We start from the raw sequence: 12,330 nt of genomic DNA, 5'->3' as shown, positions 1-12,330 counted from the left end.
ATTTCAACATTTGTAGTCTCCAGTATGCTTTGGGATCACTGCCTGGAGTGTCACTGAGTAGAAGTGACTCTTAGTCATAGCAAAATTTTCTATTTAAGCAAGATTATGGCACAAACCAGAAAAAACATCTCTTCCATTTTAGTGGTTTCTTTGTCTCTGGAATGAAATTATGGGATGAGAATTCAGGACTACATATCCAGGCACATTTGGAAGTCCCAAACTGTTTAAACAAATCACTGAAGCAATTTGAAACAAAAAGCATTTAAAAAAATTTAAACCAGTAATTTTAAGTCAAGTTTGGAAAAGGAATTTTCCTGTTTTTCTGCTGTTCAGCATAGCTACCAATAGGTTTTCTGTAGCGGCTGACTTAGAGGCAGGCCTTGCAGCTGATATATGTGAGCTTAGTCACTAAAAGCAACATAGGTTTTCTTGTAGATTAGGATATTGTTTCCTGTGGTACCATTTTACTGTAAATTTCTAGTTTACATTTTAAAGATTTCCTTGACTAGAATGTTTTGGTTTACAAGGAAAACACAAAATACATGGAAGCTGGTGTTCTGGGTTGGTGAAAAGAATGTGTGGCTCTGCTAACAAATAGTTTCTTAAAGATCTGTTATCTGAACCAGCTAAAGCACATGAAACTTCTTGATGACTGGTTTGAACCAGAAATTCATGGTTCAGTTTTCATCTTCACTGAGGATGAAGAAGATGCTACAGTATAATATCAGATGTTAGGTTCTTTATGGTTTTATGGGGTACTTATTTGCAACCTAAAGATATAGTTACTTGGAAATCTACAATTGGACAGCCACAGAACAATGTGAAAGAAAACGTATTAGATTAAAACCCCCATACTTTATTGTTCCTTTTACATGCAAGATTTTAATGTCTTTTGATGCAAGTTCTTCCATTTCTGATGGGACAAAAATTAAACTTTATTTTTAATATTCTTCCCCTTTTTCTGGCAGAAGAAAGTAGAATTTTATTCTATAACTTTCAAATGAGAAATATTTTGTAAGTATTTTAACAATTATTTCAATTTTTTGTCCTTTTTCATTTTGATAAAAATTGACCTCTAAGTAACCATTGCCCTGGAAAAGCAGCGTTTATGGCCAGCAGTGAATTTTTTTTGAATGTTTTCAGGAGACTTTACTTTAGAGATGATTAGTTAAGTTGCTGAGTTCATGTCTGCATGATATTTTATACTCAGTAATTGCTTCTGAAAGTGTTTGTTAAAAGATTGATCCTTATGATGCATGTCGACAGATATTGAGCTGAAGAATTTGCTCTCTGAAGTGTGTAGGTTTGCAGTGTGCAGGAAGTATCAGGCAGTGATGCAGGTAATTACCACCTGATGTGACAACATGATGGTACCATAAGCCATAATGCCTAAACTTTAGTTGGATATATATGAGCCTTGAGATCCTGTGACAAAAATGAAATTAACTCCTGTCACTTCAGTAAGGAACTAGCAAGGAGATATTAAAAAACCCCATAAATATTAGAAGTCCCTGAAAGCTAATGAACCACTTTCCTTTAGCTGAAATGACAGAGTGTCTGCCAAGAAATCCAAGGACCCAGTCTATGTTTCTCTCTCTAAAGCAATTAGTCAATCAGTACCTTCACAGATCTGTGAAACAATCTGTCCTATTTCGTACGTCTGTGCAAGAATTACTTTAAAGTGATAAGGTTACTGCAGTGAAGCCTGGCAAAGACTTTTACAATAGGGTTGTACGCTGCTAGAGTCACCAGCAGCATGCTAAGAAATGTCAACTGTAATTAAAACAAATCATTTTCAAATATATGCCATGCTTTGGAAATGGTGAGGATTGCTTTTTACAGTAAAAATTCTCAGCTCTGTGAGCACAGACTTTTTTTCCTTTTTGTGGGAGGAAGATTTTTTCTTTTTCTTTTGGCAACATCATTTTAGAAGATGTTTATTCATTAAGGCAATTGTATCAAAAATCACAGAACTGCAGGTTTCTTCTCTAAACTTATCACAGTTGTTGTTGAGCTTGCATTTAAGGATTGTCCCTGCATGTAATTCTGAGTACATGGCCTGGAATCTATTTTAAAGATTTGTGAAACACTTTGGCAAAACATCTATTTACTGAAAAGTGACATTTCAAAGTATTGAATTGAAGTGGTGTTCAGCTTTTGGCAAGCAGTTTTGGAAAAAATCAAAAATACAAGTGTGCAAATGGTTAAAGACTTGCTTCTAAAATAAACCATTTAAATGTTGCAGACTAATTTCACATAAGGATACAGTTTCCATTTGTAAAGATAAGAAGAAGATAAAGGCTCTCCTTTCATGTAACTCTCCACATACTGCACTGATGTAGTAATTTAAACATGATCCTCCTTGAACCCAGGCAAACATTTTAGCAACAGAGGTGTAAGGTGCTCCAGGGCAAAAGTGTCTCACTATGTGAGGTTCATAACTGGAGCAGTGTCTGGGACTTGGATTTTTCATTCACTAGAGAGGGCTCTTTGGCCAATAAGTATTTGGTTGATCATTAAAAAATGTAATGGAGAAAGTTGAAAAGATTGCTTTCAGTCGTCTTCATAATCCCATAACCTCATCCAGTATACTGATCTGGAGATAGTAAACCTTTAAGTATTTCTTCACAATATGGTCAAAGTACACTTTGAGAATCTGAGAGGTACAGTAATGGCAAAGATTTGTTATTGTGTGCAAGATGGGTACGGTCCTATGTGTGCCAGGGCAGCTCTGGCCAGCCTCACTTATGGATCTGAAGAGATTAACACAGTGCTGAGTACTGTCTTGGCACAATTTTTCAATTTGGGATGGGCACTGTAGTTATGCCTGTGCTTCGGACAGTGGGGCAGAAAAAAAAAAAGACAACTTTTGTACTAGTTTGCTCACATACTTACGTAGCTAAAACCTGTTGCTTTTGAAAGTTACGTTAAGACTGAATATGATGTTGAAGGTTGAACCCCACTCCTGTTGGAGTCAATGGCTAAACATTCATTCACTTAGTTAGGGTCAGTATTTTGTTGTAATGAAATGTCAGCTGTCCCCTGCAGAAAACAAGTAGATTTCAAATGTGATAAAGCACTTCCCTTACCTTCTGGTAAAATAGTTTGGAAACTGTACCATTGGTTAATGAGGGGTTTCTGTTGAGGAAATACTCTCGGCTCCAACATATTTTCTCTTTGGATGATATTTGACTTTACTATAAAATCCTTACAATCATCTCAAAAAAAAAAAAATTATTCAGGACTACCCTTTTAGAAAAGTGGACTGAAGACATAAAGACAAAAGAAGAATACACCAACGTCATTTAAGTGAAATAAGATAAAAATTCTTATATACCTTCATGCCTAAATTGGCTACTTAGAAAGTAAAATATTTCACCTTATATGTAAAATGCTGAAAAAAGAGTGAAGAAAATATGACAAATTTTATTCCTTTTTGTCCACTTAATGCACATAAAACTTAATTTTGTGTTGCTACTTTAAAGTGACATTAATTAAACAGAAATTTTAAAAGAACCAAAGTGCAAACTTCACACTACCTCAGTACCTATTGCTGTTTTAATCGATAGATATTTTGATTTTGATTTTTACTTAGTAGTATTTGCATTAAACCAGTGAAGACCTCTTTTATAGTCTTCACTGCTTTTATATGCAAAAGGATGATATAATCATGCATTTATTCCTATGAGGCTCATTATCATTCAAGTCTTTCTGTTATGAATGAATATCATGAGAGAGATAACATCTTGGTCCTCTCAGGTTGAAGAGACATATTTCCTGCCTGAAAATAGCATCCTCACAGTCAACAACAGGAAGTTTCATAAACTTTGAACTCTACTATGAGAACTTTTCAGGGTGATTATCCTCCCAGCAAAAAAAATTAACAGTAAATTCATTACTGTCCTTAGCTGAACACAAACCTGTAAAAGAAGTCTGCATTTTTGAATGCCAACACACAAATTTGAATCAAGACAGCTTTCAACATGCAGCTACTATGGTTTTTTTCTCTTTTACTGGTTCTAGTAGACCATCAGTGAAATATTTACCTGACTAGTGTGGCTCTCCCTGTGTCTTTGAATCGATGAGCCTGCCGTAGTGCTAGCCGACAGTCTTGAATATTCGTTTTCCTCTGGTAAACCTAAAGCAGAACAATGCTAATTTATAACCTGCCATTCAGGTTCTGAATCAAATCATTGTCTGATTTCAGCATGTGATTCAAAAGTTCTTGATGCGTTTTACTAAAAAGGAACGAAAAAAATCACACATTTGCTTGGATATTTACTATTTCCATGCTTACTGGAACCGGAACGATTATTTTTTACCAATTATGAATAGCATCATAGGTATGCATGCTGGTTTACAGAAGGAGCAATTGTACTGAAAGAACCTACAAATAATGCATTACCTATACACTGGCCAGGGATTCCTCCTGCAATGCGGAAATCCCTGGCTCCTCTTCCCCTGGCTGCTGTTCATCGCAGAAGCAATGCAAAGGGAATGAAAAACAGGCCTGCAGTATGTTCTCAAATTAAAGTCTTTAGGTCATATGAGAAGTCGATAGTAGGTCCAGGAATTACAACTTCATCTCCTCAGTACCGAGTATTTTTGTAATTCTTGTGCTTGTTGTGCACTCTCCATGTGGGAATTAACTGCCCAAAATTTAGCTGTGTAAAAACCAGTCATTCAGTGTAAAAAAGCCAGATAGTCTCCCTCTGTAATCAAGAGAAACAAACACCTCTGCACAGTGATCCTAAAGACAGGCTCACTGCTGGTGCTTCCCCATCACTTCTGCCGGAGTGGGAAGACCATTCACATAGCACTACAGAGGATCTGAAAGGCAGGATGAGGGAAGCAAAGGCAGAATCAGAAACACGGTGAGTCCACGATAGGCATTATTAAGCCTCTCACAAACTAGAATCACAGACACCATGGTAGGTCAGGTTCTTAGTAGAACATCTGAGATTTACTAACTAGAGGTGGTTGACATCTAATCTGAAGTATTTGATTAGACTAGGCATCTACCCTTCGTGTGCTAAAACTAGGTGAGGTGATTCTGGGCATAGATATGTAACTCTTAGGTAAGAAAAAACAAGACGAGCTCCACTCTGCATATTATACACGACATACACAGAATCCTAATGGAAACAATTCAAAGTTCAAATGCAATGAATCATAAACTAGTTATGGGATTATGTACTGCACTAGACATAGTTCTGTTTCATGTTCATGTTCAGTTTCTTGTTCAATCACGAAACTGGCATAGAAACACACTGTGATATATGCTTGTCTTCCAGCCTGCTATTTTCAGTATTTAAAATGTTTTTTTATTTTTTTTTTTTATTTTGATAAATGAGCATTAACTCTTACATGGTTACTGATATACGATGTAACTCATGAATATATAAATTGCATGAATATCCCATAAAATATCATGATTTTGTGAGAAAAACACAAGAATTTTAAAGAGAAGGAATGATCCTTATTCCTTTCTGGCCTTCCTTTTAGTTTCCCCCTTATAATGGTGCATCTCCACAGCTCTGTAACTAGTGACATCTTTTTTTTTAAAATTTGTTCTTCTGAATAAAGCTTGCATGAAGTCTTCATGAGTATGATCTTTTTCTACAGCTTCAAATTGTCTGGACTTCCTCTGGACACACACAGGCAGTGAAGAAGGTGGAACCCCTGCTTGCAGCTCAGGAGCCAGGTAAAATCACGTGAGAATCCAGCACTTCAGTCCTTTTCTGCCTGGTGAGAGAGGGAGTCTGACCCTGATCTCTCAGTGATTTGAACTACATGCTCTTTTGAGGTGGAGTTATCACTTTTTGAAGCTAGTCCATGATATATTAAGTATGTACTGTGGCAGGGTCTGATGTTCAAGGTCTCCAGTGTACTAGGCTTGTAAAATGTATGTAAATTACCGCTATTCCTTTCTTAGCTATATTAAATTCCCTGTCCTCCAATCTCTCTCCCTCAGCAAAACCACATGTTTTTTGTCAAATGAAATGCTGGAAATAAATTTCCCACCAAAATTCCAGTTTTATTAGTTCAGGAAATTATCTGAAAAAAGGCATTTGTTTTGTGTTGACGAAAACTTATTCACATGAATTCAGTTTGGATACATCTCAAACAAAGGAATAAAATATTATCCACTTTTTAACGCAAAATGCCTTTTTAAAGTGGGTGTTACCAATTTAATTCAAATAAAAGATACAATGTAAAATATTTACATAATTCTAGACCACCATAAATGAATGAAAATACTTTCCTAGGCCAACAGCATGTTTTGAAAAAGATATTGGTTTTGCACTATATTAATACTCTTTAGGATCTACCATCCATGACAGCCTTGAGCTTAGAATAAGGTTATCAACGATTTTGTGTTTATTTCTATGAAAAGCACTTTGATAAGAGGTCTTATCAAATAAGTAAAGTTTCCATGTACAACAACAGCACGTCGTCACAGACATGGCAAGCAGAGGCTTGGTGGAGTTTGGAAAGATAAATGGAGTAGTTGATTACATTCTGAGAGTTTTCCTTTACGTACACCTAAGTAAATATTAGGATACCACAGCTGTGCACTGAATAAGACCTTGCTTAATTCAGCACAAGGTTGGAAGCATCAGTTTAGCAGGGGCAGGGGCAGAACTACAAGAACATAAGTTAATCAGGGGTTCAGGCTGGAGCAAATTTACACCATCTCAACTGGGCTTTCTTGCAACTATTCTCAAGTTACCAAAAGTAAGCCTAATTTGGCAATTTTTTGGCAAAATGACGCTTGCTAACATTATTACTGCAATTATATGTGATGGTGAAAATGATAGCGAGGAATACGATTCAATCAAAAATATCTAACTGGAGAAGTTAAACGAAAGAAATGCATTCTATTTTTTACACATAATCAAGAACATGGCCTTGTCCCAAGCAATATGTGTATTCAAACTAGAAAATCAGTCCTTTGCTCACTTATTCCCGGTAATGCCTTTTCTACATTGCTTCAAAGAAGATCCCACACTCAATCCCTGACCTTCTTCTTATACTTCCTATTTCTCATTTCTGCACTGATCTCAGATACTCCTCTTAGGATCCATCAGATAATTAGCTTGCATCTTAAATATTGAGATCTAGATCACTGGACATCTAAAAGTGGTTCTGTGGTTCCAGAGAACCTTCAGTCTCATAGGCTCTGCTACCTCCAAACTGGAAACCCTGCACCTCCTGGCCTCCAACATCTGTATTTGCAAAACAACAGCAATACAACAGCGCCTCTGGATCTTTGCAACTGTGCCCACACATCCTTTCCCAAACCTTCTACCTTCCTCCATGATTCTGCATTCACACACAGGCTGGATTTACTGATCATCTCCACTTGATACTTTGTCTGCTATAGTGTGAAAGAGGCATCATGAGGAAAGGCAAGATGTAATGCTCTGCTCAACGGCAGGTAGCCCGTGTCATGGTGACACGCCCCTTTCCTGTCAGGTTATCTGCTGTGACACCTCTCCCATTCTGCAACTTGTTGCCTAAAGTGCAAATCTGGTGGTAAATTTCAAGAGACTATCTAACAGACTGTAGCCCCTGCTTTACCAGAATGGCTACTTTCTCAACAGCTAAAGTTAGACAAGACTAAACCCCTTACCTGAACCATGCAGAGGGCTTTTGGTGAAACAAACAGGTTCTTACAGTTACTCTTAGGCCAATCTGCATAAACTGTATAGTGAGTCCATTCACAGGGATATCCATACACAAGCAGTGGACCTCAGTTATAACTGAAGAGAGGAGGAATAACCAGAAAGGCTTCCTCTAAGGGACAGCAGCATGACAATGGGGCTGGACGAATAGCGCTGTGCGAAGTACGTGCCTCTATGACCATTAGGCAGAATGCAGCACAACACTCTTTCAGTAGGGCTGTCTCATCTGTACAATATCTACCCTAATTTTCACTTGGGCTACACAGAGTAACAACCTCTACAACACACTCCACTGGGGGTAAAGAACTGTCACATATCTGGGGAATTTCTCCCTTTCACGAACTGAAGGTTAGGTCATCTCAGTGACTTATTATAGTTGTCATATTTAAACATTTCACTTAATGATTAAACACTCCTCTATATCCTAATTAGGTACTAGCTGGTAATGACAATAAATTTCAGTAAACTTTTACCTGCAGTGTTTAAGTGTCTCCCATCAGAAGATCTGCTGGTTTGAGGGATTTAGGATCACAACTTTCAGCCTTGTAACGTAAAAGGTTGTATAGGCTTTCTAATTACTCTTTGTGTTTGGACATGAAATAACAAAAAAGTTCTTTCTTCCAGTCTAAAAACTCATGGAAGATTTGTGGCAGAAAAGTTACAGTTTGATAGCACGGGGTTGTAGAAAGGTGTTACTCCTAGTATTAAGCCAAAGAAGAAGAATGAAAAAGCAACTTCTATTAAAATTGCGAATCAACAGCAGTGCCAGAAATTAAACTCAGCTTCTGAAAGCAACACAACACTAATCTGTTTGGAAGCTGAGCCAGCCAGCTTTTTAGCTGCTTAGTAATGGTTTTCTAAAGAATTCATCAGGTTATAAGTAAGATCAACATCTTCGTCAAAATGATTCTTATGTCCATAGTGACTTTAAGTTTCATGATGCTTCAAAGGAGCGGTGCTGACACTTCACTCATGACAGCAACAGTTGAGTCTTATTTAAGAAATTGATTCTGTATTAACTCATATTACGTATATGAGTAATATATGAATCTAGACTTTAGTTCTATGAGTGGAAAGTAGATTATATAGTTGCACTGTGTAACAGTGGGAAGCAGATTATTCAAAAGTTTTGTAATTGCAGTATCAACTCTTTAATAATGCATTTCAGGTTTTTATTTTCCTCAAGGCTAGGAGTTTGGTGTACAGTAACAAATGAAAAAGTATTTTACATGACATCTCATGGCACATTCTCAAATATCAGTATAGCCTAGATATATCCAACAAGACACGGATTTCAAAATCATGAAGATGTTAAGGTCGAATCCTGGAAGGATTTTTTTTTTTTCCTAAGCAAACTGGCAAACTGGTTTTGAATTCATGTAATCAAAGTTCACCAAAGTTTTTCATATTGTGAACTCTTTAAATTATTATTAAGGGTGGCTGGAAAACTAGCATTCTGTACCACAAAATTTATAATCTGAGTTTGCTCTCCACCAGGGTAAAATCAAAGCTTGCATTATTTCTAAAAGAGTCCGATAGGCAAAACATAGATTTGAACCTTGAAATACCACAAATAATGCTAATTCCTTACCCAGTGGCATACTGTCAGATCTAAAGGGATTTGTTTTCTACTCATAGTATACAATGAATATCAAAACCATTCCTTATCAAAGCTGCATCAAAATTGGGAACCCTCCATGAAAAGTTTGGGGTTGATGAATCAGTGTTTTTTAATGGAAAAAAAATCCTACTGGAAAATTCCATTGCACGTTATTACACCTTTTTGATTAAACTTTCCATTTACAATAGGTTGAAAAGAATTTGTTTATGCATCATAGATTCTGTATATTATCAATATGAACAGCCCTGGCTACAAGTGGTTGCAAATATACTGATAAAAACATCACACAATTACAAGCACCCATCTCACCTATTAGCTGGCCTTTTATTCAAGCAACAAATATTTATTTCAGTAACTGAGATTGTTTACTAACTTAACTATAATCATCACAAACTATAAACTTAAAGCATCATTTCATTTCTAAGCTGAAACACAGCTCTTGTGATTAAACCGCCAGTTAAGGGGTCTGGGGATAAAACGGTTGCTCTTATAAAAAACTGATCTCCCACAGGTCCCACTAGGACATCAGAATATATGGTGAAAATACTGCATAGAAAGGCATCAAAGACTTGGTCTGTCCACAGTTTTGGTGTTAATTTAACAATCTGATTGTTATACATACTGAAAATATGCTTCCCTCCTCCCCAATTTACTATATTGGTACAAACGGGGACATGGTTGTAATGGACAAAGATGCCTTTTTCTTCTGTCACACTACATTTCTAGTTCCACACAGGAATGAATGCACCTCTACACTCATATAACTTAGAATTATAGAATAGTTTGGGTTGGAAAAGACCTTTAAAGGCCATCTAGTCCCAGCCCCCTGCAGCCAGCAGGGACACCTTTAGCCAGATCAGGTTGCCCACAGCCCTATCCTGGCCTTGAATGTTTCCAGGGATGGGGCTTCTACCACCTCTCTGGGCAGCCTGTGCCAGTGTTTCACCACCCTCAGTGTAAAATATTTCTTCCTTATATCCAGTCTAAATCTACCCTTTAAATCTACCCTTCTTAGACCAGATGAGTTTTCTGCTTTGATTATCAGAGAGAGCACGAAGAACTATTTTGGCCAAGCACTGCAGAATTTGGGGAATAGTTTTCCTAAAAAGAAGGGAATTTTTTGATTTTGAAATGTTTTATTTTGATAACAAAGCTTGGTTTTTTCATTTCAAAACATTGCATATTAAACAGTTCTAGCCTTATTTTTTTATTTGGAAAACAAAATGCAGTATTTCACTTGACCTAATATTTTTTCCCTTTGATTTTTCCAGTATAGCTCTCAAACTACCAACTGCATTATGTGTAGTTGTACCCTTTACCTTTAACTTTAAAGGCTATACAACTCTTCTGCTTACACAAACCATATTTAGACTTAAGTTTTCAGCATGAAGATAATTGTACCCAATGCCATGCAAGTGTTTAGACGTCTGCTTTTCCACATTCCACAGAAATAAATCTATTCATACTTGTTTGTTTGTATTCTGTGATTTTACATAATACAGGTTTGTGCTTTTTATGCTTTTAGGACTTTGAAAGATTTCATTCTTTCTGTCATTGCTCTTGCACCATTTTGACCATCTTGTTGCAATGATAAACAATTTGTCATTCACTAATAACGCACCTGTAGCAAAGTGAGATCATGATTTTCAATTTTCTGTCCTGTTTGTATTGATTATAGGATCAGAAATCTTAACTCTCAGACCTCTGTGCCTCAGGCTGCTTATAGACTTGGAACTGAGCTAATTACAAATTCCTCAACAGAGGCTGTTTTATTTTCTTCACATTCAGCTTTTATTGGAGAAGGGCTTATCAGTTCACACATACAAAGTTAAGCCAGTTCCAGAAACACAGATATTTCACAACTCAGAAGATTCCAGCTTGACTATATCTTAAAAAGCTCATTCAAGGAAACACTTCAGCAATTTTACGTTAGAAGAGATTTGGGATTAAAAACTGCTTACCATTTGATACTGAATTTCCATTTTCAGCAGTCACAGAACTGGACAGTGGATTAGATGACTGAGTTCCATGGTTATTTGCATTTTTATCCTGGGTTTCTGATCCACTATCTGATGTATTTGGATCTTCCCTGCTCCTCAAGTTCAGATTAGTTTCAGCACCTGACACAAACAGAGAAAAAGCCTGTCAGCTTCTTATTAACTAGTGGCTTTCACATACAAATTGAAAAAACTAACACATAGAAACCAAATTACTTTATCAAATTAATTTAATTAATTACTAAATTCATGAGTCCAATGATAAATATGGAAGGTTTAAGTCAGTGATTTTTCAGGGTATATTTCTTTTTTTTTTGCTAGTGTTCCACTTGGAGACATTTAGTTTATGGACGTAAAAAACACGAAAAAAATATAATTTCTACTCTTTCTTTTCACACAAATATCAGCTGATAAAACTCAACAAATGTTTGTATTGCCTCTATTTTAGATTCTACTTTATTTCACATGAGTTCATATACTGCTGTCCTCACTGCAATGCCTTTCACCATCGCATTAGGTGATACTAGCAACAGCTATATCATGGGTTTATTTTTTTCTCTTATCTCCTCCCACAAGAAGTGAAATGGCTTTTAATATGAAACCATGTGTAGCAAGATTCCTCCCAGTAGAGCCTCCCTGTGGGCATTATTTACGCTGCCTCAGGGCTCTCCAGCCATCAATTGTCATTTTCTATAGAGTTCCAGGTTCTCATGTCATAGCCTTTTAGCTAAATTTCTTCAAGACATCAAGAGGAGGTCTGATCCTGTAGGAGTTCCCAAGCTATATACAATGCACAGGCATTTCTTCAAAGAGAAGGGCAAAACCCTTCTCTTCCCCCTCTGGCTGATGGCACATCCACACAAGGCAGAACAGTTCACAGCAAAGTGCCTGGAGCTGGCTCTGAGCTTGCCTGGCTTTGTCAGTCCAGTGTCCCACAAGAAACAGGTCTCAGCCATCAACTGTGCCTGAGTGGTGCTCCCCACTGGAGTTCAGTTGCTGGAGGCAGGTTCAGAGCTGGGAGACA

General features: G+C 36.9%; 1 protein-coding gene across 1 annotated transcript in view; it reads right to left on the bottom strand.

The window, feature by feature from the left end:
• MYO16 (myosin XVI) overlaps positions 1–12,330 on the bottom strand; it is a 299,406-nt gene that overhangs the window by 11,087 nt on the left and 275,989 nt on the right. The window contains exons 32-33 of the mRNA XM_086482083.1: positions 11,271–11,429; positions 4,047–4,138 (exon numbers count right to left, since the gene is read on the bottom strand). Coding sequence (XP_086338209.1) covers positions 4,047–4,138; positions 11,271–11,429 — 251 coding nt within the window. The remainder of the gene's footprint in view (positions 1–4,046; positions 4,139–11,270; positions 11,430–12,330) is intronic.

Source organism: Leptosomus discolor, chromosome 1, assembly GCF_034619465.1.
Source record: "Leptosomus discolor isolate bLepDis1 chromosome 1, bLepDis1.hap2, whole genome shotgun sequence".
Lineage (NCBI taxonomy): Eukaryota > Metazoa > Chordata > Aves > Leptosomiformes > Leptosomidae > Leptosomus > Leptosomus discolor.
This window is presented reverse-complemented; position numbering and strand designations above follow the sequence as displayed.